Below are 20,360 nucleotides of genomic sequence, written 5' to 3' on the forward strand. Positions count from 1 at the left end.
GACTATAGTTCTGGTTTCTGTTTTTAAGGAAAGACGTGCTTGTATTGAAGACAGTAAAGAGAAGGTTCACCTAGTTGACTTCTGGAATGAAGGACCTGATGATATATTAACATAGAACATAGAATAGTACAGCACAGTACAGGCCCTTCGGCCCACAATGTTGTGCCGACCATCAAACCCTGCCTCCCATATAACCTCCCACCTTAAATTCCTCCATATACCTGTCTAGTAGTCTCTTAAACTTCACTAGTGTATCTGCCTCCACCACTGACTCAGGCAGTGCATTCCACACACCAACCACTCTCTGAGTGAAAAACCTTCCTCTAATATCCCCCTTGAACTTCTCTCCCCTTACCTTAAAGCCATGTCCTCTTGTACTGAGCAGTGGTGCCCTGGGGAAGAGGTGCTGGCTGTTCACTCTGTCTATTCCTCTTAATATCTTGTACACCTCTATCATGTCTCCTCTCATCCTCCTTTTCTCCAAAGAGTAAAGCCCTAGTTCCCTTATATTAAGATAATTTAATGTCATTTCCTTTGCACAAGTATAAGGAGAATGAAATAATTGATACTCCGGAACTGATGCAGTACACAAAAGAACACAACAATAATTTAAAAAAACACACAATAAATATAAATACATAAAATAACATATACTCATGCAGTAGATTGATTGTGTGTCTATAAAGTGAGCAAGGCTGTACACAAGGTGACTGACGGGAAATAATGAAGTAGTGGTGAAGTTAGTGGGTGGAGGTGTTGATCAGCGTCCCTGCTTTTTTAAGTTAACTGTGCTCCATAATTAGATTCCTCAAAATTCCCCACAAGTCAGGGACATCTATTTAAGAATCAGAATCAGAATCTGGATCAATATCACTGGTATATGTCGTATAATTTGTTGTTTTGCATCAGCAGTACATTGCAATACATAATAAAAAACATAAAATGTAGTAATAAGTATATATAAAAATTAAATTACATAAATAGTGCAAAATGAGAGAGAAAAAAGTACTGAGATAGTATTTATTGGTTCACTGTCCTTCAGAAATTTGATGGTGGTGGGGAAGAAGCTTTGAGTGTGTATCTTCAGACTCCTGTACCTCTTCCTTGATGGTAGCAAAGAGAAAAGGGCACGTCCTGGGTGATGGGGTCCTTAACGATAGATGCTGCCTTCTTAAGGCATTTTAAAGGTCAAGATTTTCTAGATTTACACTTATCATATCACTTTGTATATCTCATTCCTTCCATTTTGTTGAAAGAGGACAGCGTGGCAACATTTAGTGCAACACTTCACAGCGCCAGTGATATCCTGTTGGGATTCAATTCCTGCAGTTGTTAGTGAGGAGATTGTACATTCTTTCTGGTGTCCTCCTGGTGCTCTGCTTTGCTTCCACACTCCAAAGATGTATGAGTTAGGGTTAGTAAGTTGGCACCAGAAACCTGACGATCTTTGCAGGCTGCTCCCAGCACATCCTTGGACTGCGTTGGCCATTAACACAGAAGATGCTTTTTACTGTATGCTTCGATGGACATGTGACAAATAAAGCTAATCTTCAAAACAAAATCTTTAAAGAATATTCACCCCAGTACTACCTATAATAAAGCTAATGGAATATATACTACATCCAAGTCATTAATGAATACCCTGACACATTTTCTTATTCTTCATATTAGCTTGTAAAATACTTTGAAATGTAAGAGAAAACTCATATGTGGGATTCTGGGAAACCACAGTAAAGGCAGTTACCCTATCTCTTATCAAACTGAACTTATTTAAATATATTCAGTTATTTTTAATTGTTTCTTAAAGTTTTGGTGTTTTAGGTGTTTTTAATCAAAGCGCTTTAAAACATTGTTTTTATTTTTTAAGAAATTTTGAATGATTTCAGTAGTTTTAAGTGCTTCTGGTTTAACATTTCTAAATGAAGATTTTGGGCTGTTAAGTTGGGAGCCTGGCTGTCAGCTTTCAAAGAAGTTTTGGGACAGGACATGTTAATTTAGCTCAAAGATGTCTTGTGTTGTACTATGCATTACCAGCTAACACAAGACAGCAACCAAGACAGAACCAATGTGCCAGTGTGTGTGTGTGCGTGTGTGTACGCGTGTGTGTGTGTGAGTGACAGAGTGAGAGAAAAAGAGAGCAAATGAGTAAATTGAATGTTTCTACATGTATAGATGAGTGTTCATGAGTCTGTGAGCATGTAAGAGAGAATATTATTACATTGTTAACACTCATTCAGGTACTTCAAAAGAAAGTTAGCAATGAAATTGTGTGTCTGTGGAGTTCCATTACATTAGTTCTGTTTCTTTATTAGAACTGAGAAATCTGTTAATCATGAAAATAGTCAGATTAGTAACCTTTGGGTATTATGGCTTATGGAGTCATAGTCATAGAAAAGTACAGCACAGCAACAGGCCCTTTGGCCCATTTAGTCTGTGCTGAACCATGTAAACTGCCTTATCCCATTAATCTGCACTGGAACCACAGCCCTGCATACTCCTGCATGTACCTATCTAAACTTCTCTTAAACGTTGAAATCAAGCTTACCTGCACCACCTGGGCTGGTAGTTCATTCCACACTCTCATGACACTCTGAGTGAAGAAGTTTCCCCTCATGTTCCCCTTAAACTTCTCACATTTCACCCTTAACCCATGACCTCTAGTTGTAGTCCCAGTGGAAAAAGCCTACTTGCATTTATCCTATCTATACCCCTCATAATTTTTATACATCTATCAAATCTCCTCTCAATCTTCTATGTTCCAAGATATCAAGTCCTAAACTATTCAATCTTTCCTCAAGTTCTCCAGACACAGCAACAGCCTCGTAAATTTTCTCTGTACTCTTTCAAACTTGCTTACATCTGTCCTTCAGGTAGGAGACCAAAACTGCACACAATACTCCAAATTTGGCTTGTTCTTTCTTATGTTATTCAATGTTAATGAATCAAAAAGCTCAGTTATTTCCTTAGGAACTGGGAACAATGGGTTGTCAGTACTTATTTAAACTTGGAATATCAGACTCTTGAAGGGATGAAATCATACATTGCTTTTATAGATAACATTCAGAGACAGCCAGGGCAGTTTAGAAAATAACGCAGATTGATTCTTATGCCAATGGCCTTGATAACGGTTTGCAGGCAGCTGGTAAAGTTGGGACCTGTACTTCAGGGTCTAGTCTGTTCAAAGCACCTCCTCTCGTTTACAACCAAATATCCACTTTTACCTTTTGGTCTTGTCTGGTTTGAGTCTGATATACATTATTGCCTCACAATTAGACCATAAGATATAGTAGAATGTAGGCGATTTGACCCATCGAGTCTGTTCTGCCATTTCATCATGGCTGATCTAATTTTCCTATAAGCCCAAATCTCCGGCCTTCTCCCCGTATCATTCATGCCCTGACCAATCAAGAATCTATCACCTTCTGCCTCTATTGAACATAAAAACTTGGCCTCCATGGCTGCCTGTGGCAAAGAATTCCCCAGATTCACCACTCTGGCTAAAGAAATTCCTCCTCATCTCTGTTCTAAAAGGACGCCTCTCTATTCTGAGGCTCTGTCCTCTGGTTTTAGACTCTCCCACTACAGGAAACATCCTCTCCACATCAACTCTATCAAGGCCTTTCATCATTCAATAGGTTTCAAAGAGGTCACCCCTAATTCTTCTGAATTCTAGTGAATACAGACCCAGAACCATCAAACGCTCTCCATATGACAAGCTATTCAATTCTGGAATCATTTTCGTGAACCTCCTTTGAATCCTCTCTAGTTTCAGAACATCCTTTCTAAGATAAGGGATCCAAAACTGTACACAATACTCCAAATGAGGCTCACCAGTGCTTTATAAAGTCTCTGCATTACATCCTTGCTTTTATATTCTGGTCCTCTTGAAATGAATACTAACATCACATTTGCCTTCCTCACCACTGATTCAACCTGCAAATTAACCTTCAGAGAATCCTGCACAAGGACTCCCAAGTCCCTTAAACAGTAATCTGATGCGTGAGACAGAATAACACAGAGCTCAGTGATAGTGGGTCCAAACGTCTGAGGGGCCAAGTACAAGACCGAAGTATTTGCAGCCATCTTCACCCAGGAATGCTGAGTGGATAATCCAACCTCCTTCTGAAGATCTAGTAGCTTGTATGTAGGGTTGTTCACCGAGCCCAGAGGTTAGGTCACAAATGTTTGTCACCAGTCGAGGTGACATTATCAGCATGCAATTGAGTGCTGTTTGTGCTGTGTGCTTGCATATATATTGGTCTGACTTGTTGTTCTGATTGGTTGGCTGTTACGCTGGCCGCTAGTCTCCGCTAAGTCTCGCCTGACAGGTAGCTGAGTGATTTCCGCTGGCCCGTATCCCTGGTTATCAGTCGTTGTGAGTGTTGGTTCCTCGGGTGTTCTTGGCTCCGATTCCACACATGCATAGGTTCATAATAGCTATGTAGCTACTGTATGCAGTAGCTTTTCTGTAACATCAAGCCTTGATCTGTGCACTCGCCAATGACAGGGCCCTGAACACTAGGCCTCACACCTCCTCAGCACGCCAGCCCAGGCGCCCAGACACTCAGTGTTCCCTCGGCACCAATGTCTCCCCTCTTCCCTCCTCTCTCATCCAGTTCAACATGTGGATGAACAGTACAGGCTACCAGTGTCTACATCCCCTCCTTGCCCTGCACCTATCATCCACACCTCCACATACTAACTGCTACCGTCTCGATCTTCCCCTCCCCAGCCCCCACCTCCCACCAACATCCCAGTCATCGTGGACTCACCTTCACTACTGAGCAGGTGAGAAAGGCTCTGGGGAATCTCAGACATGGCAAAGCATTGGGACCGGATGGGGTGAACCCCCAGGTCCCGAAGGAGTGTGCTGAGCAGCTGTGTGGAGTTCTCCAGTGCATTTTCAATCTGAGCCTCAGCCTGGAAAGGCTGCTGAAAACATCATGTGTGGTCCCAGTACCCAAGAAAGCCAACTCTAGTTTAGATAAGCAAGGCAGCACTATGAGGATTATGTTTTTTGATTTCTCAAGTGCCTTCAGTACTATACAGCCCCTATTGTTGGGGAAAAGCTCCATTCTGTGCAGGTCAGCACTTCCACTGTATCCTGGATAATGGACTACTGGTCTGGCAGACCACAGTTTGTGCGGCTTCAGAGCTGTGTGTCAGACATGGCTATATGCAGCACTGGGCCCCACAGGAGACTGGATTGGCTCCCTTCCTGTTTATCCTGTATACCTTGGACTTCAGATACAACACTGAGTCATGTCATCTGCAGAAATTCTCTGATGACTCAGCAATAGGTGGATGTATAAATGGAGGATGGGAGGATGAATACAGGAACCTGCTGGAGGACTTTGTCAAATGGTGCAAGCTGAATTATCTGCAGCTCAACATCAGTAAGACAAAAGTGATGGTGTTGGGCCTTAGGAAGACTAAGCCTGCACTGATCGCTGTTACTATTGATGATGAGGATGTGGATGTGGTGAGGATATACAAGTATCTGGGGGTGCACCTGGATGACAGACTTGAGTGGAGCACCAACACAGAGGCTGTGTACAAGAAGGGCAGAGTTGCTTCTACTTCCTGAGGAGACTGAGATCCTTTGGAGTACACAGGTCTCTCCTTTACATTTTCTACCTGTCTGTTGTTGCTAGTACAGTCTTCTATGTGGTGATGTGCTGGGGCAATGGCACCAACATGGGTGATGCCAACAGGCCCAATAAATTGATTAGAAAGGCTGGCTCTGTTATAGGAGTCGAACTGGACACACTGGAGGCTGTGGTCGAACAAGGGACCCTATGAAAATCTTGGCAATTCTGGACATTGTTTCTCACCATCTGCATGCCCCCTTGGCTGAACAGAGGAGCACTTGCTATAATAGACTAAGGCAACTGTGCTGTTCCAAAGAGCATTGCATGAGGTCATTCTTACCCTTGGCCATAAGGCTCTATAACAAGTCAACCTATAGCCGGGGAAGTGATGACCCCCTCCTGTTAGACTGTTTGAGGTAAACACTGCAGAAGGGGTGTGGAAACTATAGAAAGGGTGAAGAGGAGATTCACAAAGATGTTGCCTGGATTGGGGAACGTGCCTTATGAGAATAGGTTGAGTGAACTCGGTCTTTTCTCCTTGGAGAGATGGAGGATAAGAGGTGACCTGACAGAGGTGTATAAGATGATGAGAAGCATTGATCGTGTGGATAATCAGAGGCTTTTTCCCAGTGCTGAAATGGCTAACATGAGAGGGCACAGTTTTAAATGCTTGGAAGTAGATACAGAGGAGATGTCAGGGGTAAGTTTTTTACGCAGAGAGAGGTGAATGCGTGGAATGGGCTGCCGGTGATGGTGGTGGAGGCGGATACAATAGGGTAATTTAAGAGACTCCTGGATAGGTATATGGAGCTTAGAAAAATAGAGGGCTATGGGTAACCCTAGGTAAATTCTAAGGTAAGTACATGTGCGGCATAGCTTTGTGGGCCGAAGGGCCTGTATTGTGTTGTAGGCTTTCTATGTTCCCATGTAATTTATTTTTTATTCTTTCTTAGTTCTCTTTTAATATTTCTATATCTGTTCACTTGTAATGCCATTGTGACACTGTAATTTCCTTTGGGGTCAATAAAGTATCTATCTATCTAGCTAAGTGAAGGGAAAGACTAAAGATCTAAGAGGCTGATAGCTCTGTCTTGAGGTCAGCTATTTTTCATATCTATAGATAAGGAAAATCCCACTCAAATTCATAGATAACAATTAACCAATGTAAAAGTTCTTATTCAAGTAATGCAGCATCAGTAAAAGCTTCTGGAATCATACAATTTGGCCACTATTGGACACATTGAACAATTGCAATACACACGGTAACCAGTAGGAAGCTTACTAGCAGTTACTTGTCTATAAATAATTATATAAAGTACAAAATGACAATTAATTGTTAAACTGCAAAAAAAAACCCAGTCTAATCTGAGTATTCAGCAGTTGGATCCAACAGATCTCACCAATTCGTGAACCCAAGTGGTCATAGGAACTCAATCCTTTTGGCCACACAGAACTCTGATCCTGGAACCTGCCAACAATACCTTGTGTGGTCTAGAACCCAGCAACACCAGAGGTTCCACAGACTGCTCACTGATTGCCCGACTATCCTCCCTTCAGGGGTTGTAGCCATTAATGTGGAACGGAATGAAAGGAGGGTGCGGGGTTGGAGAAATTGTGTTTAATTTAATATTAGAAAATGTAGAGGCTCATAGAAGAACGGTTATAAAACTGTATAGGTTTATTCAAAAGAGGAAAATATTGACTCATTTTCATTCACTTTGCTTCACAGAGCCAGTGAACCCACCATCACTTCCCAAGAATGTAAGTATAATTTTAGACAATAGTTAAACGTAAAGAATGTCAGTTTGCAGACATAAAAAATTACATTTGATCTGTCTTCCTGAAAGAATTGTTCAATTCAGATATATTTCCTACATTTTTACTATTTATTTGACATTATTTATCAATTTGCTGAAGAAACTAAATACTACAGATACTGGAATTTGGAGCAAAAGTGAACTGCAGGGGAAACTCAGCTGGGGGAGCTGCCTCTGTGTAGACAAAGGGATGGTCAACGTTAAGGATTTTGACTTTTGGCCAGCAGTGCCTATGGAGAGTAGCTAACTTTTCAGAGTCATAGAACACTACATCACAGAAACAGGACATTTGGCCCACCAAGTCTGTGGCGAACTATTAATCTGCCTAGTCCCATTGACCTGCAGCTGAACCATAGCCCTCCACACCTCTCCACATACTTATCTAAATTTCAGTTACATTCTGAAATTGAAACTTTACCCACTCCTTCCGCAGGCAGCTCATTCCACACACTCACCACCCTCTGAGTGAAGATATTTCCCCTCATGTTCCCCTTAAAACTTACACGTTTCACCCTTCACCGTTGAATTCTAGTTCTAGCCTCATCCAACCTTAGTGGAAAAAGCCTGCTTGCATTTACCCTATCTATGCCCATCATAATTTTGTATACCTCTATCAAATCTTCCTTCATTCCCCTGCACTTCAGGGAATAAAGTCCTAACCTATTCAACATTTCCCTATAACTCAAGCCCTCAAGTCCCAACAACATCCTTGTAAATTTCTCTGTACTCTTTCAATTTTATTGACATCTTTCCTGTAGGTGGGTGATCAAAACTACACACAATGCTCCAAATCTGACCTCACCAACGTCTTATATAACTTCAACATAACATCCCAACTCCTGTACTCAATACTTTGATTTATTAAGGCCTATGTGCCAAAAACTCTCTTTTGAACCCTAGGTCATATTGACATCTTCTGTTGTTGTCTTTCCTTATAGCTCAGGTCCTCAAGTCCCAACAACATCCTTGTAAATTTTCTCTGTACTCTTTCAATCTTATTTATATCTTTCCTGTAGGTCTCCTCGCTTAATCTAACAATGTGATTGTATGTTCTATCAATGACTTAACTCCCTCCAGTGTTGATGCCTTTTTCATGTTTCTCCTATTTTCCTATGATGTAGGAGGCCATTCAGCACATTGAGCTAGGTTAGCTGTCAACCCCATCAGTGCTCACTTCCCCGGTCACATCACCGCAGCTCACTCTCCCTCAGGGAGACACACAGGTTCCTCCAGTGGTTTGTGTACTGTTTTGACTCCCATTCTGATCAACTCCCACCGTCTCCCCAGTTTACCAGAAACCCACCTACGTTAGGGGCATCTACAGAGACCTGTTAACCTAACAGATCATCTCTGGGATGTGGGAGGAAACTGGAAAACCCAAACAGTCAGATGTTTCCATAGAAACGACTTCCTGGGGCAGGATGGAACTGCGGTCACTGGTCGTACTCTCTGTGAAACCTTGTTACCCCTTGACCTGCCCTGGTTAAACTGCTCTCTTTTGGTTAGTACCTCAAGCCCTCTCCCAGACACCGCTGCTTTGTCTTCAGAAAATCCTTTTATTTCTTGCAAGAACTAATAGAACAGCATGAGACTTCATCTTGCCAATCTGATTTACCAGGACGGAGTACCTAGGTTATATGGAAAGGTTGGGCAGGCTATGACTTTATTCTTAGATTATAGGAAAATGGGGGGAGAGGGTGACGTTATAGACGTGTCAACATCCTGATGGAGTGAATGCACACAGCTTATTTCCCAGGAAAAGTGAATCAAAGAGTATAAGTTTAAGGTGCAAGGGAAAAAGAACCTGAGGGGCAACTTCCTGCAGGGGATCGTGTGTATATCAAAGAAGCTTCCAGAGAAAGTAGTTGAGGCAGGAGCAATAAAGCTTTTTAAAAGATATTTGTATAGGTATATAGACAGGAAAAGGTTAGAGCAGGGGTTCCCAACCTGGGGTCCATGAATTTGTTGCTTATTGGTATTAGTCCATGGCATAAAAAAAGGTGGGAACCCCTGTTCTAGAAGGATTAGGACCAAATGTAGACATGGTAGACTACAGGCTTAGGTGGGCATCTTGGTTGGCATGGACAAGTTGGGCTGAATGGCTTTTTCTTACAATGGATCCAATATCAGATCTTGCCTTTGCACTGAGCACACTGAACAACTTGTAAGCCTTCATCTTTAACTGTTCATTCTAGATCTTCAGTGTTTATCAACAGTATTCAACCTGTTGTTAGAGGTAATGGCCTTTGCCCTTCATTTCACAGACACTGAAACAGAACTCCCACATTCTCTTTCTTTTCTGCCTTTTCTTGTGCTTTACATCCTCGCCTTAATTCTTCTTCAACTCAGAACTGTATCTACTTGAACATAATCCAAATAATAATAGTAACTTATTTGTCGAGAACTTTTCATACAGATGATGTTGTTCAAAATGCTTTACAATGGGATAAAGAACAAGGCTAAATTAATAGGGCTTGAGCTGGCATTTAAAAGTGTCAACTGAGTTTTCATCCCTTATAGCTTTAGGTATTGAATTCCACAGTTTTGGAGCATAGTTCAAAAAGGCTAGCAGAGCATGTATCACCAGCTCTGATGAAGGGGCTCAGCTTGAAACATCGACTGTTCACTCATTTTCATAGATGCCTCCTGGCCTGCTGTGTTCCTCCAGCATTTTGTACGTTTTGCTTGGATTTCCGGCATCTGAAGACTTTCTCCTGATTTATAAGAGAACTTTAAAATCAATTCTAAAATGTACTGGAAGCCAGTGACCAGGTTCAATTCTGCAACTGTCTGCAAGGGGATTATACATTCTCCTCATGACCATGTGGGTTTCCTGTGGGTGCTCCAGTTTCTTCCCACATTCCAGAGACATACGTGTTAGTAGGTTAATTGGCTACATGGCCAAAGGACCTGCTTCCACCCTGTATCTCTAATAGTCACTGGCTTTTGTCAAAGTAAGTAGGTCTAAAATTAGAAAGGTTAGTTTTACGGTGAGAGTGCAAGGATTTAAATCTGTGTGGCAGGATTTTCATACGGGGTAGTGGGTATAAGGAATAAGCTGTTGGACTGACAGGGCCTGTTATCATGCTGTATCTCTGAATGAATAAATGTACATAGCCACAAATCTTTGATACTTCATGAATGATATTTTTGTCTTACTGTGGCAAAGTGTTGTGTATAGACAAAATGTCATAAGTGTTAAACTTCATATTTACTTGTGTGATGTTTTTGCCTTTCAGAGAGTAGGTGCTGCCAGCCTTACTTGCAATCTGGATGGATATTCACCAGACCCCATTGAGGGTGAGATCTTTGTCTTTTCTTCTTGGGCAGACCCTTGGGATGGAGGATACTCTGTTTCCCAGGGCTAATGAGAACTGCGGGCACATCCACAGATGGGGCAAGAGGGGAAGTAGATGGCACCTGCTTTCTCGGTACTTCCAATTGTAGTCATCTCATTATAGAAAAGATTTAGAGAGGGTGCAGAATTACCTTCAAAGTCAAATTTATCATCATCTGCACAAGTATATGCATGCACTGCCGCAATGAAAAGCATACTTGCAGCAACATCACAGGAACACAGCATCAGATAAACAGCATTCTCAAGAAAAACATAATTATATACAAGTTTTACAAGAATGAACACAGAACAAAAACAAATCTATTTTAGTGCAATATGATCAAAGTGCTCAGCTCTAGTGATTACAGTTTCATAGCATGTAGAACAGAACAGGCCCTTTGGCCTACAATGTTGTGTCAACCTTTTAACCTACTCTGATCAACCTAACCTTTCCCTCCTATTTAGCCCTCCATTTCTCTATAATCCATGTTCCTATCTAAGAGTCACTTAAATGTCCCTAATGTATCAGCCTCTACCACCACCCCTGACGGTGCATCCCACACACCTACCAATCTCTGCATAAAGAACCTACCTCTGACAATCATCCTATAATTTCCTCTGATCACCTTAAAATTATGTCCTCTCAGATTAGCCATCGCCTTCCTGGGGAAAAGAGCACTGAGTATCTGCTCTACCTATGCCTATTGTCATCTTAAATACTGCTATCAAATCCAAAGTTTCATAAGTATTTGGCAGTAGGTGTCTCAATGCACACATTGACTGCAGTCATTACAGAACCCATTATAGGTAACTTAGTGAAGCAAGGTCTGAGACACCTCAGGGTATTTGAATTTTTAAGTCGGCTATTTCACTCCCTCTCCTGAATGCATTGATTCTTTCTTCAGTGGCATATGCCTCATGGATTTTTGAAGTCTTTCAGCATTTCACCCATTTACCTGAGATTTAGCCATCTGAATGGCCACTGTGATTGACAGAGAGGAGCCTGTCTATCATAAGAGGGACCAGCAGAGACACAAGACACTGCAGGTGCTGGAATCTGAAGCAACACACAAAACACTGGAGGAGCTTTATCAGGCCAGGCAGCAACTGCAGAGGAAAATGTACAGCCAATATTTTGGGCAACAGACTCAAAATGCTGGAGAAACTCAGCAGGCCAGACAGCATCTGTGGAAAAAAACTACAGTCGACATTTTGGCCAGAAACGTCAACTGTACTTTTTTCCATAGATGTTGCCTGGCCTGCTGAGTTCCTCCAGCACTTTGTGTGTGTTGCCTGGATTTTCAGCATCTGCAGATCTTCTTTTGTTTGCGAGCCAATATTTTGTGCTGAGATCCTTCATCTGGACTGAAGAGAGTGGAGAAAAGGGTGGAGGGAAGGTGTGGATCAAAAGCCAGAAAGTGATAGGTGGATCCAGATGAGAGGGAGTAGGATTGATGTTGGAAGCTGGGGGATGATAGGTGGAACTGATAAAGTGTTGAAGATGATGAAATCTGATAGGAGGAAAAGATGAAGCTTGAAATAAACGGAGGGAGAAAGAAGTGAGAGGAGTGTGTGGCTGATGGGCAGATAGAGAGGGTGGTGGGGAAGAGAGATGATAATGCATCGGGACGGAGAGCGAAATAGACAGAGAGGGAGCTGTTACCGGATGTTGGAGATACAAATGTTCATGCCAGGAGGAGACTATGCAGACAGAATACAAGGCAGAATTAGAGGAAACTAACTTGTCTTTTCCTGGTAGTCTGCAACCTAGCAACATGAACACTGAATTCCCTACCTGTCCCCTCTCTGTCCCCTTTTTCTCTCCTGATTCACTGGCCCTCATCTGCATCTATTTCCCCTCCAACACTCTCTCCCTCTCATCACCCACACACTCCGCCCACTGATTGGCCTCTCTCACCCCACCTCCCTCCCTTGATTCCATACGCCACCTTCCTCTCCAATCAGATTCCATGATCTTTAATCTTTTAAAGCCTATCATCCTGCCTATCATCTCCCAGCTGCTGTCACCATCCACCAATCACCCTCCTAAGCCTGCCAACTCTTGCTATACTGCTTCTCTCCAACTTTTTATACCAGACATCCCCCCAAACTTTATATCCAGATGAAGGGTCTCAGCCCAAAACACCAACTGTTCATTTCCCTCCATAGATGTTGCCTGACCTGCATTTTATGTGTTACTCCAGAAAGAAACAAAGTTGACACAAAGTACACTGCAGATGCTGTGGTCAAATCAAGATGTACAAAAAAGCTGATGAACTCAGCAGGTCGGGCAGCATCCGTTGAAAGAAGCAGTCAACGTTTCGGGTCGAGATGAAGTCTGATGAAGATAGAGTCCTGATGAAGGGTCTTGACCCAATTTATTAAAGCTCTCAACCCATTCTCTTGGCTTCTCTCCATAACCTTTGACACCCTGACTAATCAAGAGCCTATCAACCTCCACTTTAAATATACTTAATGACTTGGCCTCCACAGCCATCTGTAGCAATGAATTCCACAGATTCACCACCCTCTGGCTAAAGAAATTCCTCTTCATCTTTGTTCTAAATGGATGTCCCTCTATTCTGAGGCTGTGCCCTCTGGTCCTAGGCTCTCTCTCTATAGTAATCATCCTCTCCAGGTTCACTCTATCTAGACCTTTCAATATTTGATAGATTTCATTGTTTCATAAAAACCTACACATTCTTTCTGTGCAGGACGCCGGATACTTCCTATGGATACAGAATCATACGTCAGCCCGTACAGTGACCCAGAGGAGCTAAAAGACAAGAAGCTGTACCTGAAGCGAGATTGCCTGCTGATTGATGAAGTGGAGCTGGGATCTGGCAATTTTGGCTGTGTGAAGAAAGGGGTGTACAAAATGAGGAAGTAAGCTTATTTGCAAGATGAACAAATCATCACCTAACCACAAGAGATTCTGTAGATGCTGGAAAAACAGTTAGTGTTTCAGGCGGGGGCCTTTCATCAGGACTGGAAAGGAAGGGGAAGAAGCCAGAATATGAAAGTGGTGGAGGGGGTGGAGGAATACAAGCTGGCAGGTGATAGGCGATATTCACAAATATCAACAGGAAATGCTGGAAACACTCAGAAGACTGGGCAAAGATTCAGAGATTCAATATACATTTATTATCAAAGTATATAAAGTATATATGCTGTATACGACCCTGGGATTCATTTTTCTGCAGTCTGCCATGAAACAAAGAAATACCATAGAACCCATTCACAGAAAACATCAGCACCCAACTCGCAAAATAAAAGAGCAAACTGCACAAATGGCAAAAAACGAGCTAATACCACTGTTCAGTGTTAAGCTTAGTTTCATGCTGTGTCATCCACTGACTGCAGGCTGCAAAGCGAGCAAGAGGAGAGGGAAACTGGTCAGGAAGATGGTGCTGTGGAAAGAGCAACAGTTAACGTTTCAAGCTCTTGTTCCTTTGTCAGCACTGGGAGAGAGAGAGAAAAACACAGGTTTTCAGTTACAGAGAAGTTCCAATACAGAGGGAATACCTCTGTGAGGATGAGCCCAGGGCATTAAAGTTTGTTGTGTAATGTGTTTTGAATAGAGATTCTGGGAGACATGCCCAACAGACCAGACTGTTTATGATATTTATTTTGTTTTAATCAAGGAAGCAGATTGACGTGGCCATCAAAGTGCTGAAAAATGATAATGAAAGGTCACTAAAGGAGGAACTGATGAAGGAAGCTGAATTCATGCAGAAACTGGACAATCCCTACATTGTGCGAATGATTGGTATCTGTGAAGCAGAGCATCTGATGCTTGTGATGGAGATGGCAGCAGGAGGTCCACTCAACAAGTTTCTGTCTGGCAAAAAGTGAATATGATTGTGCAATTAGCTGTATGCTTGAGTGTACAACATTCCTGCTTATTAATGCACTATCTCACCACTCAGACACACCTGAACACTTGTCAGATTAATGCTAACAGCTGCTTCCAAGAGTAATGCATGAATGGTGTGGGAGATCAACATCTCCATGTCTAACCTTCCTGCTGCCCATGGAATCTTGTGGAACCTTTAGTGTTTCACTAGATGTGATAATGCATGTTTCTGCTCAATATTTTGAGGTGAAGGGCCTGTTCCTTTGTTGTAATGTTCTATGTTCTATGACCAAATTTCTTATACTTGATTTGAAAGCTTTTATCCTGTCCATGTTTTTCTAGAAAACACACATAAAATGTTGGAGAAACTGAGCAGGTCAGGCAGCATCTAAGGAAATGAATAATCAGTCGACGTTTCCACCTAACATTTCTAGATAAGCTGATTTTCATAAGACTATTAGACCTTAAGATATAGGAGCAGAAGAAGGCCATTCACCCATCAAGTCTGCTCTGCTATTCAATCATAGGCTCATCCAATTCTTTCAGACATCCCCACTCCCCTGCCTTCTCCCCATACCCTTTGATGCCCTGACTAATCAAGAATCTATCTATCCCTGCCTTAAATACACCCAATGACTTGGCCTCCACAGCCGCTCGTGGCAACAAATTCCACAGATTTACCACCCTCTGACTAAAGCAATTTCTCTGCATTTCTGTTCTAAATGGACATCCTTCAATCCTGAAGTCGTGCCCTCTTGTCCTAGAATCCCCTATCATGTGAAATAACTTTATCATATCTAATCCGTTCAGGCCTTTTAACATTCAGAATGTTTCTATGAGATCCCCCTTCATTCTCCTGAACTCCAGGGAATACAGCCCAGGAGCTGCCAGACATTTCTCATACAGTAACCCTTTCATTCCTGGAATCATTCTCGTGAATCTTCTCTGAACCCTCTCCAATGTCAGTATAAACTTTCTAAAATAAGGAGCCCAAAACTGCACACAATACTCCAAATGTGGTCTCACGAGTGCCTTATAGAGCCTCAACGTCACATCCCTGCTCTTATATTCTATACCTCTAGAAATGAATGCCAACATTGCATTTGCCTTCTTCACCACCGACTTAACCTGAAAGTTAACCTTTAGTGAAAATTATTTCGGAAGGACAAGTTAAAATGTCAGTCATATTTTGGGCAACGTGCAAATATCTTCCTAACCACCACTGATCTCCTAATGTGAGGGAGAACCTGTATCATCAGTGAAATAACATATTGCATCTGACACATTCGAAAACTTAAAAGTCTCTGCTTTCCTAACACAGAAGTAATATAAGTATTTTTATTTAATCAGTGGTTATTAAAACTTGCAATCATTAAGTCCTTCCCCTCAACATACTCTGTGTATTAAAATCTGGTGCTTGTCATCCTGTGGTACTGGACTATGATCTGAGCTGCTCATAGTTCAAGTTTATTGTCATTCAGCTGTACACATGTATACCGCCAATTAAGACAATGCTCATCTGGACCAAGGGTCACAACACAGTACATATAACTCACACACATAAAGTAATATGACCACTAGTAAATTCACAATTAATAAAGTGCATTTATGACACAATGAAAAAATAAACGGTATAATGCTACTGGTGCTTCATACATGATGACACCTGGATAGCGGCAGGGAGTTCAGTTGCCTTAGGCCAGGGGAAGAAGCTGTTTCCAACAGTTTTTGTCCTAAGGCTATGATATCTGGATAGATGGCAGGTTAGTGATGAGCGTTTCTGAGTGTCATCATTTTGGGTAAGGGGTTGTCCATTGTGTCCGATGATGACATGAAACCTATGTGGGAGAGCTTTTAATGTGGAAAAGACTTGCACTGGGGCAGTTTAACTCTCTTGACCTCAGGAGTCCGAGCACAGTGGAAAAACAAATACAAGTGGGGTTGCAGTGGATGATCTGTCTGCCAGAGCTGGCTTCACTTTACACTGGGGACAAATGTGCATTCTCACTGAATATTTAAGCAACTTTCTACTCATATTTTAAATCTAATAAATGAGTTAGTTTCAGTGGTTTACTGAAAGTTAAAGCACAGAGCGATATGACTGTGTTACCCATTGGTTTTATGAATTACACATCCTGGTGTTATCTCTGCTTATGCTGAACTGTAACAGGATTTGTATGGTGAGTCTTCAGCCTTAAAGCTGCATCAACTCTTGACTAGTCTCAGCATTTTATCATCTTTTTTTCTGAAATTACTTTAAAGATGATTTAACACCATCCTCAAATTGTGCCAATCAAGTGGCTATGTCAGTGTTGCTCTACTAAAAGAATTTTTTTTAAATGTCAGGCCGAACTATGATATATACTGAGAAACCATTGATCATTGTTGACTAAAGCTTACTCATAGGCATGCAATCCACAAGTAATCAAAACAATTCTCAGGGTTAATCTTTCAGCATGAAGTTTTACAGTAAAAAGATTATAAAATATCTCTGTAGAGATGGCTTTCCTTCACCAGTCCAGTGGATTTCCGTAGTTCTCTGAAACTTTCAATAAAGCAATTTTGAAAAAAATTACCACAAGGCATAGTTAAAAATAGAACATAGAACACTTCAGCACAGTACAGACCCTTCGGCATATGATATTATGCCAAACTTTTAACCTACTCCAAGTTCAATCGAGTCCTTCCCTCCCACACAGCCCTCCATTTTTTTAAATCATCCATGTGTCTATCTAAGTGTCTCTTAAATGTCCCTAATGTATCTGTCTCTACCACCAACCCTGGAAGCATGTTCCACACCCTCACCACTCTTTTAAAAAAAAACTACCTCTGACATCCCCCTATTGTTTCCTCCAATCACCTTAAAATTATCCCCTTGTAATGGTCATCTCCTCCCTGGGACGAAGTCTCTGGCTTACCACTCTATCTGTGCCTCTGATCATCTCTATCTAGTCACCTCTCATTCTCCTTTGCTCCAAAGAGAAAAGCCCTAGCTCACTCAACCTATCTTCATAAGGCATGCCCTCTAATCCAGGCAACATTTTGGTAAATCCTCGGCACTCTCTCTAAAGCTTCTGCAACCTTCCTTTCATGAAGCAACCAGAACTGAGCACAATATTCCACGGGTTACAGTATTATTTAGTGACAAAATAATATAACTATCAAATTATCTAAACTGTATTCTCTCATAATATGTTTTCTCACCAGAGATCAAATTACCATCACAATTGTGGTGGAACTACTTCACCAAGTTTCTATGGGAATGAAATACCTGGAGGAAAATAACTTTGTGCACAGGGATCTTGCTGCCAGAAATGTTCTCTTGGTCAATCAACATTATGCCAAGATCAGTGATTTTGGATTGTCCAAAGCAATCGGTGCTGATGACAGTTACTACAAGGTAAATCTTTTCAGGAAAACCCCGTTCAAATAAGATATGAGAAACATAGATAGAACAGACAGCCAGTATCTTTTTTCCAGGGGTGAAATGTCTAATACTAGAGGGCTTGCATTTAAGTTCAAAGGAGATATGGGGTTTTTTTTTGTACAAAGAGTGGTGGGGCTTCAAACATGGAGGTTGTTTACAGACTGGTGGGTGCCTGGGGTGGTGGTAGAGGCAGAAACATTAGATACTTTTAAGAAACAAAAGACAATCTGCACTTGCTGGAAATTCAAAGTGATACACACAAAATGCTGGAGGAACTTAGCAGGTCAGACAGTATCTATGAAAAAGAGTAAACAGTCATTGTTTCAGGCTGAGACCTTTCATCAGGACTGGAAAAAAAGGAAATTAGAAGTCAGAGTAAGAAGGTGGGGGGAGGAGAGAAAGAAGTACAAGGTAGTAGGTGATAGGTGAAACCAGGAGAGGAAGAGGAGTGAAGAACTAGGAGGTTGATTGGTGAAACAGATAAAGAGCTGGAGAAGGTGGTATCTGATAGGAGAGGACAGAAAGCCATGGAAGAAAGGGAAGAGGGAGGAGCACCAGAAGGAGGTGATGGCCAGGTAAGGAGATAAGGTGCAAGAGGGAAATGAGAATGGGAATGGTGAAGGAGAAGTGGGTGGGCAGTTATTGGAAGTTTGAGAAATCATGCCATCAAGTTGGAGGCTATCCAGATGGAATGTAAGGTGTTGTTCTTCCAACCTGGGTGTGGCCTCATTGCGGCAGTAGAGGAAGCAATAGACTGACATGTTGGAATGGGAATGCGAAGTAGAGTTGAAATGGTTGGTCCCCCATTTAGTAGAATAACAAACAATGAAGTGCACATGAATGTGAGGAAATGGAAGGATGTGGCCATTGTGAAGGCAGAAGAGATTAGTTTAGTTTGGTTAGCTGTTTGATTACTAATTTATTTGATTCAGCAGAATATTGTGGGCCAAAGGGCCTGTTTCTGTGCTGTACTGTTCTACAATATGTTCTGTGTTCTGACTCACAGCTCTTGTGACCCAAGTTCGATCCTGAACTCCACTTGAGTCAGTGTAGAGTTTGCATGTTCTTCCTGCGACCCTGAGGGTTTCCAAGGGATGCTGTGGCTTCTTCCCACATCCCAAAGGTGTTCTTGGGTTAGAGATAAAGATCTTTTAAAGATTAGTTTTATTTATGACTTGTACACTTGAAATATACAGTGAAATATGTCATTTTGTGTTAATGACCTTCAGGATTGGAGGATTGTGCTGGGTTAGCCTGCAAGTGTCTCATTGCTTCTGGCATGAACAAAGTATGCCCAGAAGTCACTAAGCCTATCCTAACCATATGTTTTGGGAATGTGCCAGGAAACCAGAGCATCCAGAGAAAGCTGAGAAGTCATTGAGAGAATGTAAAACTCCTTACAGAGAGTAGTGGGAATTGAACCTCGAAGGGTGAGCACTGGCACTTGTGCTCTGCCAACCTGCCTCTCCTATTATCAGGCCTCTGTCAATTACTTTAGTGTAAGTGGATGATAGGAAAGTCAGTGGGCATGTGAGAGAGAATAGAGGAAGAAAAGGACACAGGAATAGGACTTACAGGAATATTCAGAGAGCCAGCATAGATTTGATGGAAGAATAGCCCTTTCCTGTGAGAATGTCAGTGTGTTTCTTTTCCAATTTTCTCTGCTCCTCTCCTCCCTGAGTGTTGTCCTGGGGTAAAATTATGCAGGTACTGCAGTCCAGAAGCCAGCTTGGCCATATTTATATGTAAGTCTGGATACAGGTACACACATGCTCGGATGCTGGGGCCACTGGTTTGTGAAGGAACCCAAGGGATGAAGCCAGTTGTGTGCTTTGTTATGGTACAACAACTTTTATTTATGTAAGTCTTCAGTATAACAAAATGCAAAAGACAGAGAAGGGAAGTGATGTTGAATCTTTACAGATGAATCAAGTGATGGATTAGGCTTTCAAGTGGGTTTTTAGTAAAAAGAGTAACAAAAGTAAAGGGCACAACTTTAGAACAGAGGGATATCCATTTAGAACAGAGAAGAGGAGGAATTCCTTTCACCAGAGGGTGGTGAATCTGTGGAATGCATTGCACAGATGACTGTGGAAGCCAAGTCACTGAGTATATTTAAAGCAGTGATTGATATGTTCTTGGTTAGTTCAGGAGAAGACAGGAAAATGGGATAATAAATCAGGAATGATGGAATGGCAGAGCAGACTCGATGGGTCGAGTGCCCTATTTCTGCTCCTATGTCTTATGGTAACATGCCTTAGATCTCCCAGGTGGCACCACATCTGGGAAAATTACAAATGTTCATGTTGACTTCACAATTTACCTGGGAACA

General features: G+C 41.9%; 1 protein-coding gene across 2 annotated transcripts in view; it reads left to right on the forward strand.

Annotated features, from left to right (window-relative positions):
• Positions 1–20,360, forward strand: part of zap70 (zeta chain of T cell receptor associated protein kinase 70) — a 167,554-nt gene that overhangs the window by 115,540 nt on the left and 31,654 nt on the right. For both annotated transcript variants that reach the window (XM_073068124.1, XM_073068123.1), the window contains 5 exons: positions 7,321–7,352; positions 10,648–10,708; positions 13,460–13,631; positions 14,390–14,596; positions 17,809–18,001. In XM_073068124.1, coding sequence (XP_072924225.1) covers positions 7,321–7,352; positions 10,648–10,708; positions 13,460–13,631; positions 14,390–14,596; positions 17,809–18,001 — 665 coding nt within the window. The remainder of the gene's footprint in view (positions 1–7,320; positions 7,353–10,647; positions 10,709–13,459; positions 13,632–14,389; positions 14,597–17,808; positions 18,002–20,360) is intronic.

Source organism: Hemitrygon akajei, chromosome 16, assembly GCF_048418815.1.
Source record: "Hemitrygon akajei chromosome 16, sHemAka1.3, whole genome shotgun sequence".
NCBI lineage: Eukaryota > Metazoa > Chordata > Chondrichthyes > Myliobatiformes > Dasyatidae > Hemitrygon > Hemitrygon akajei.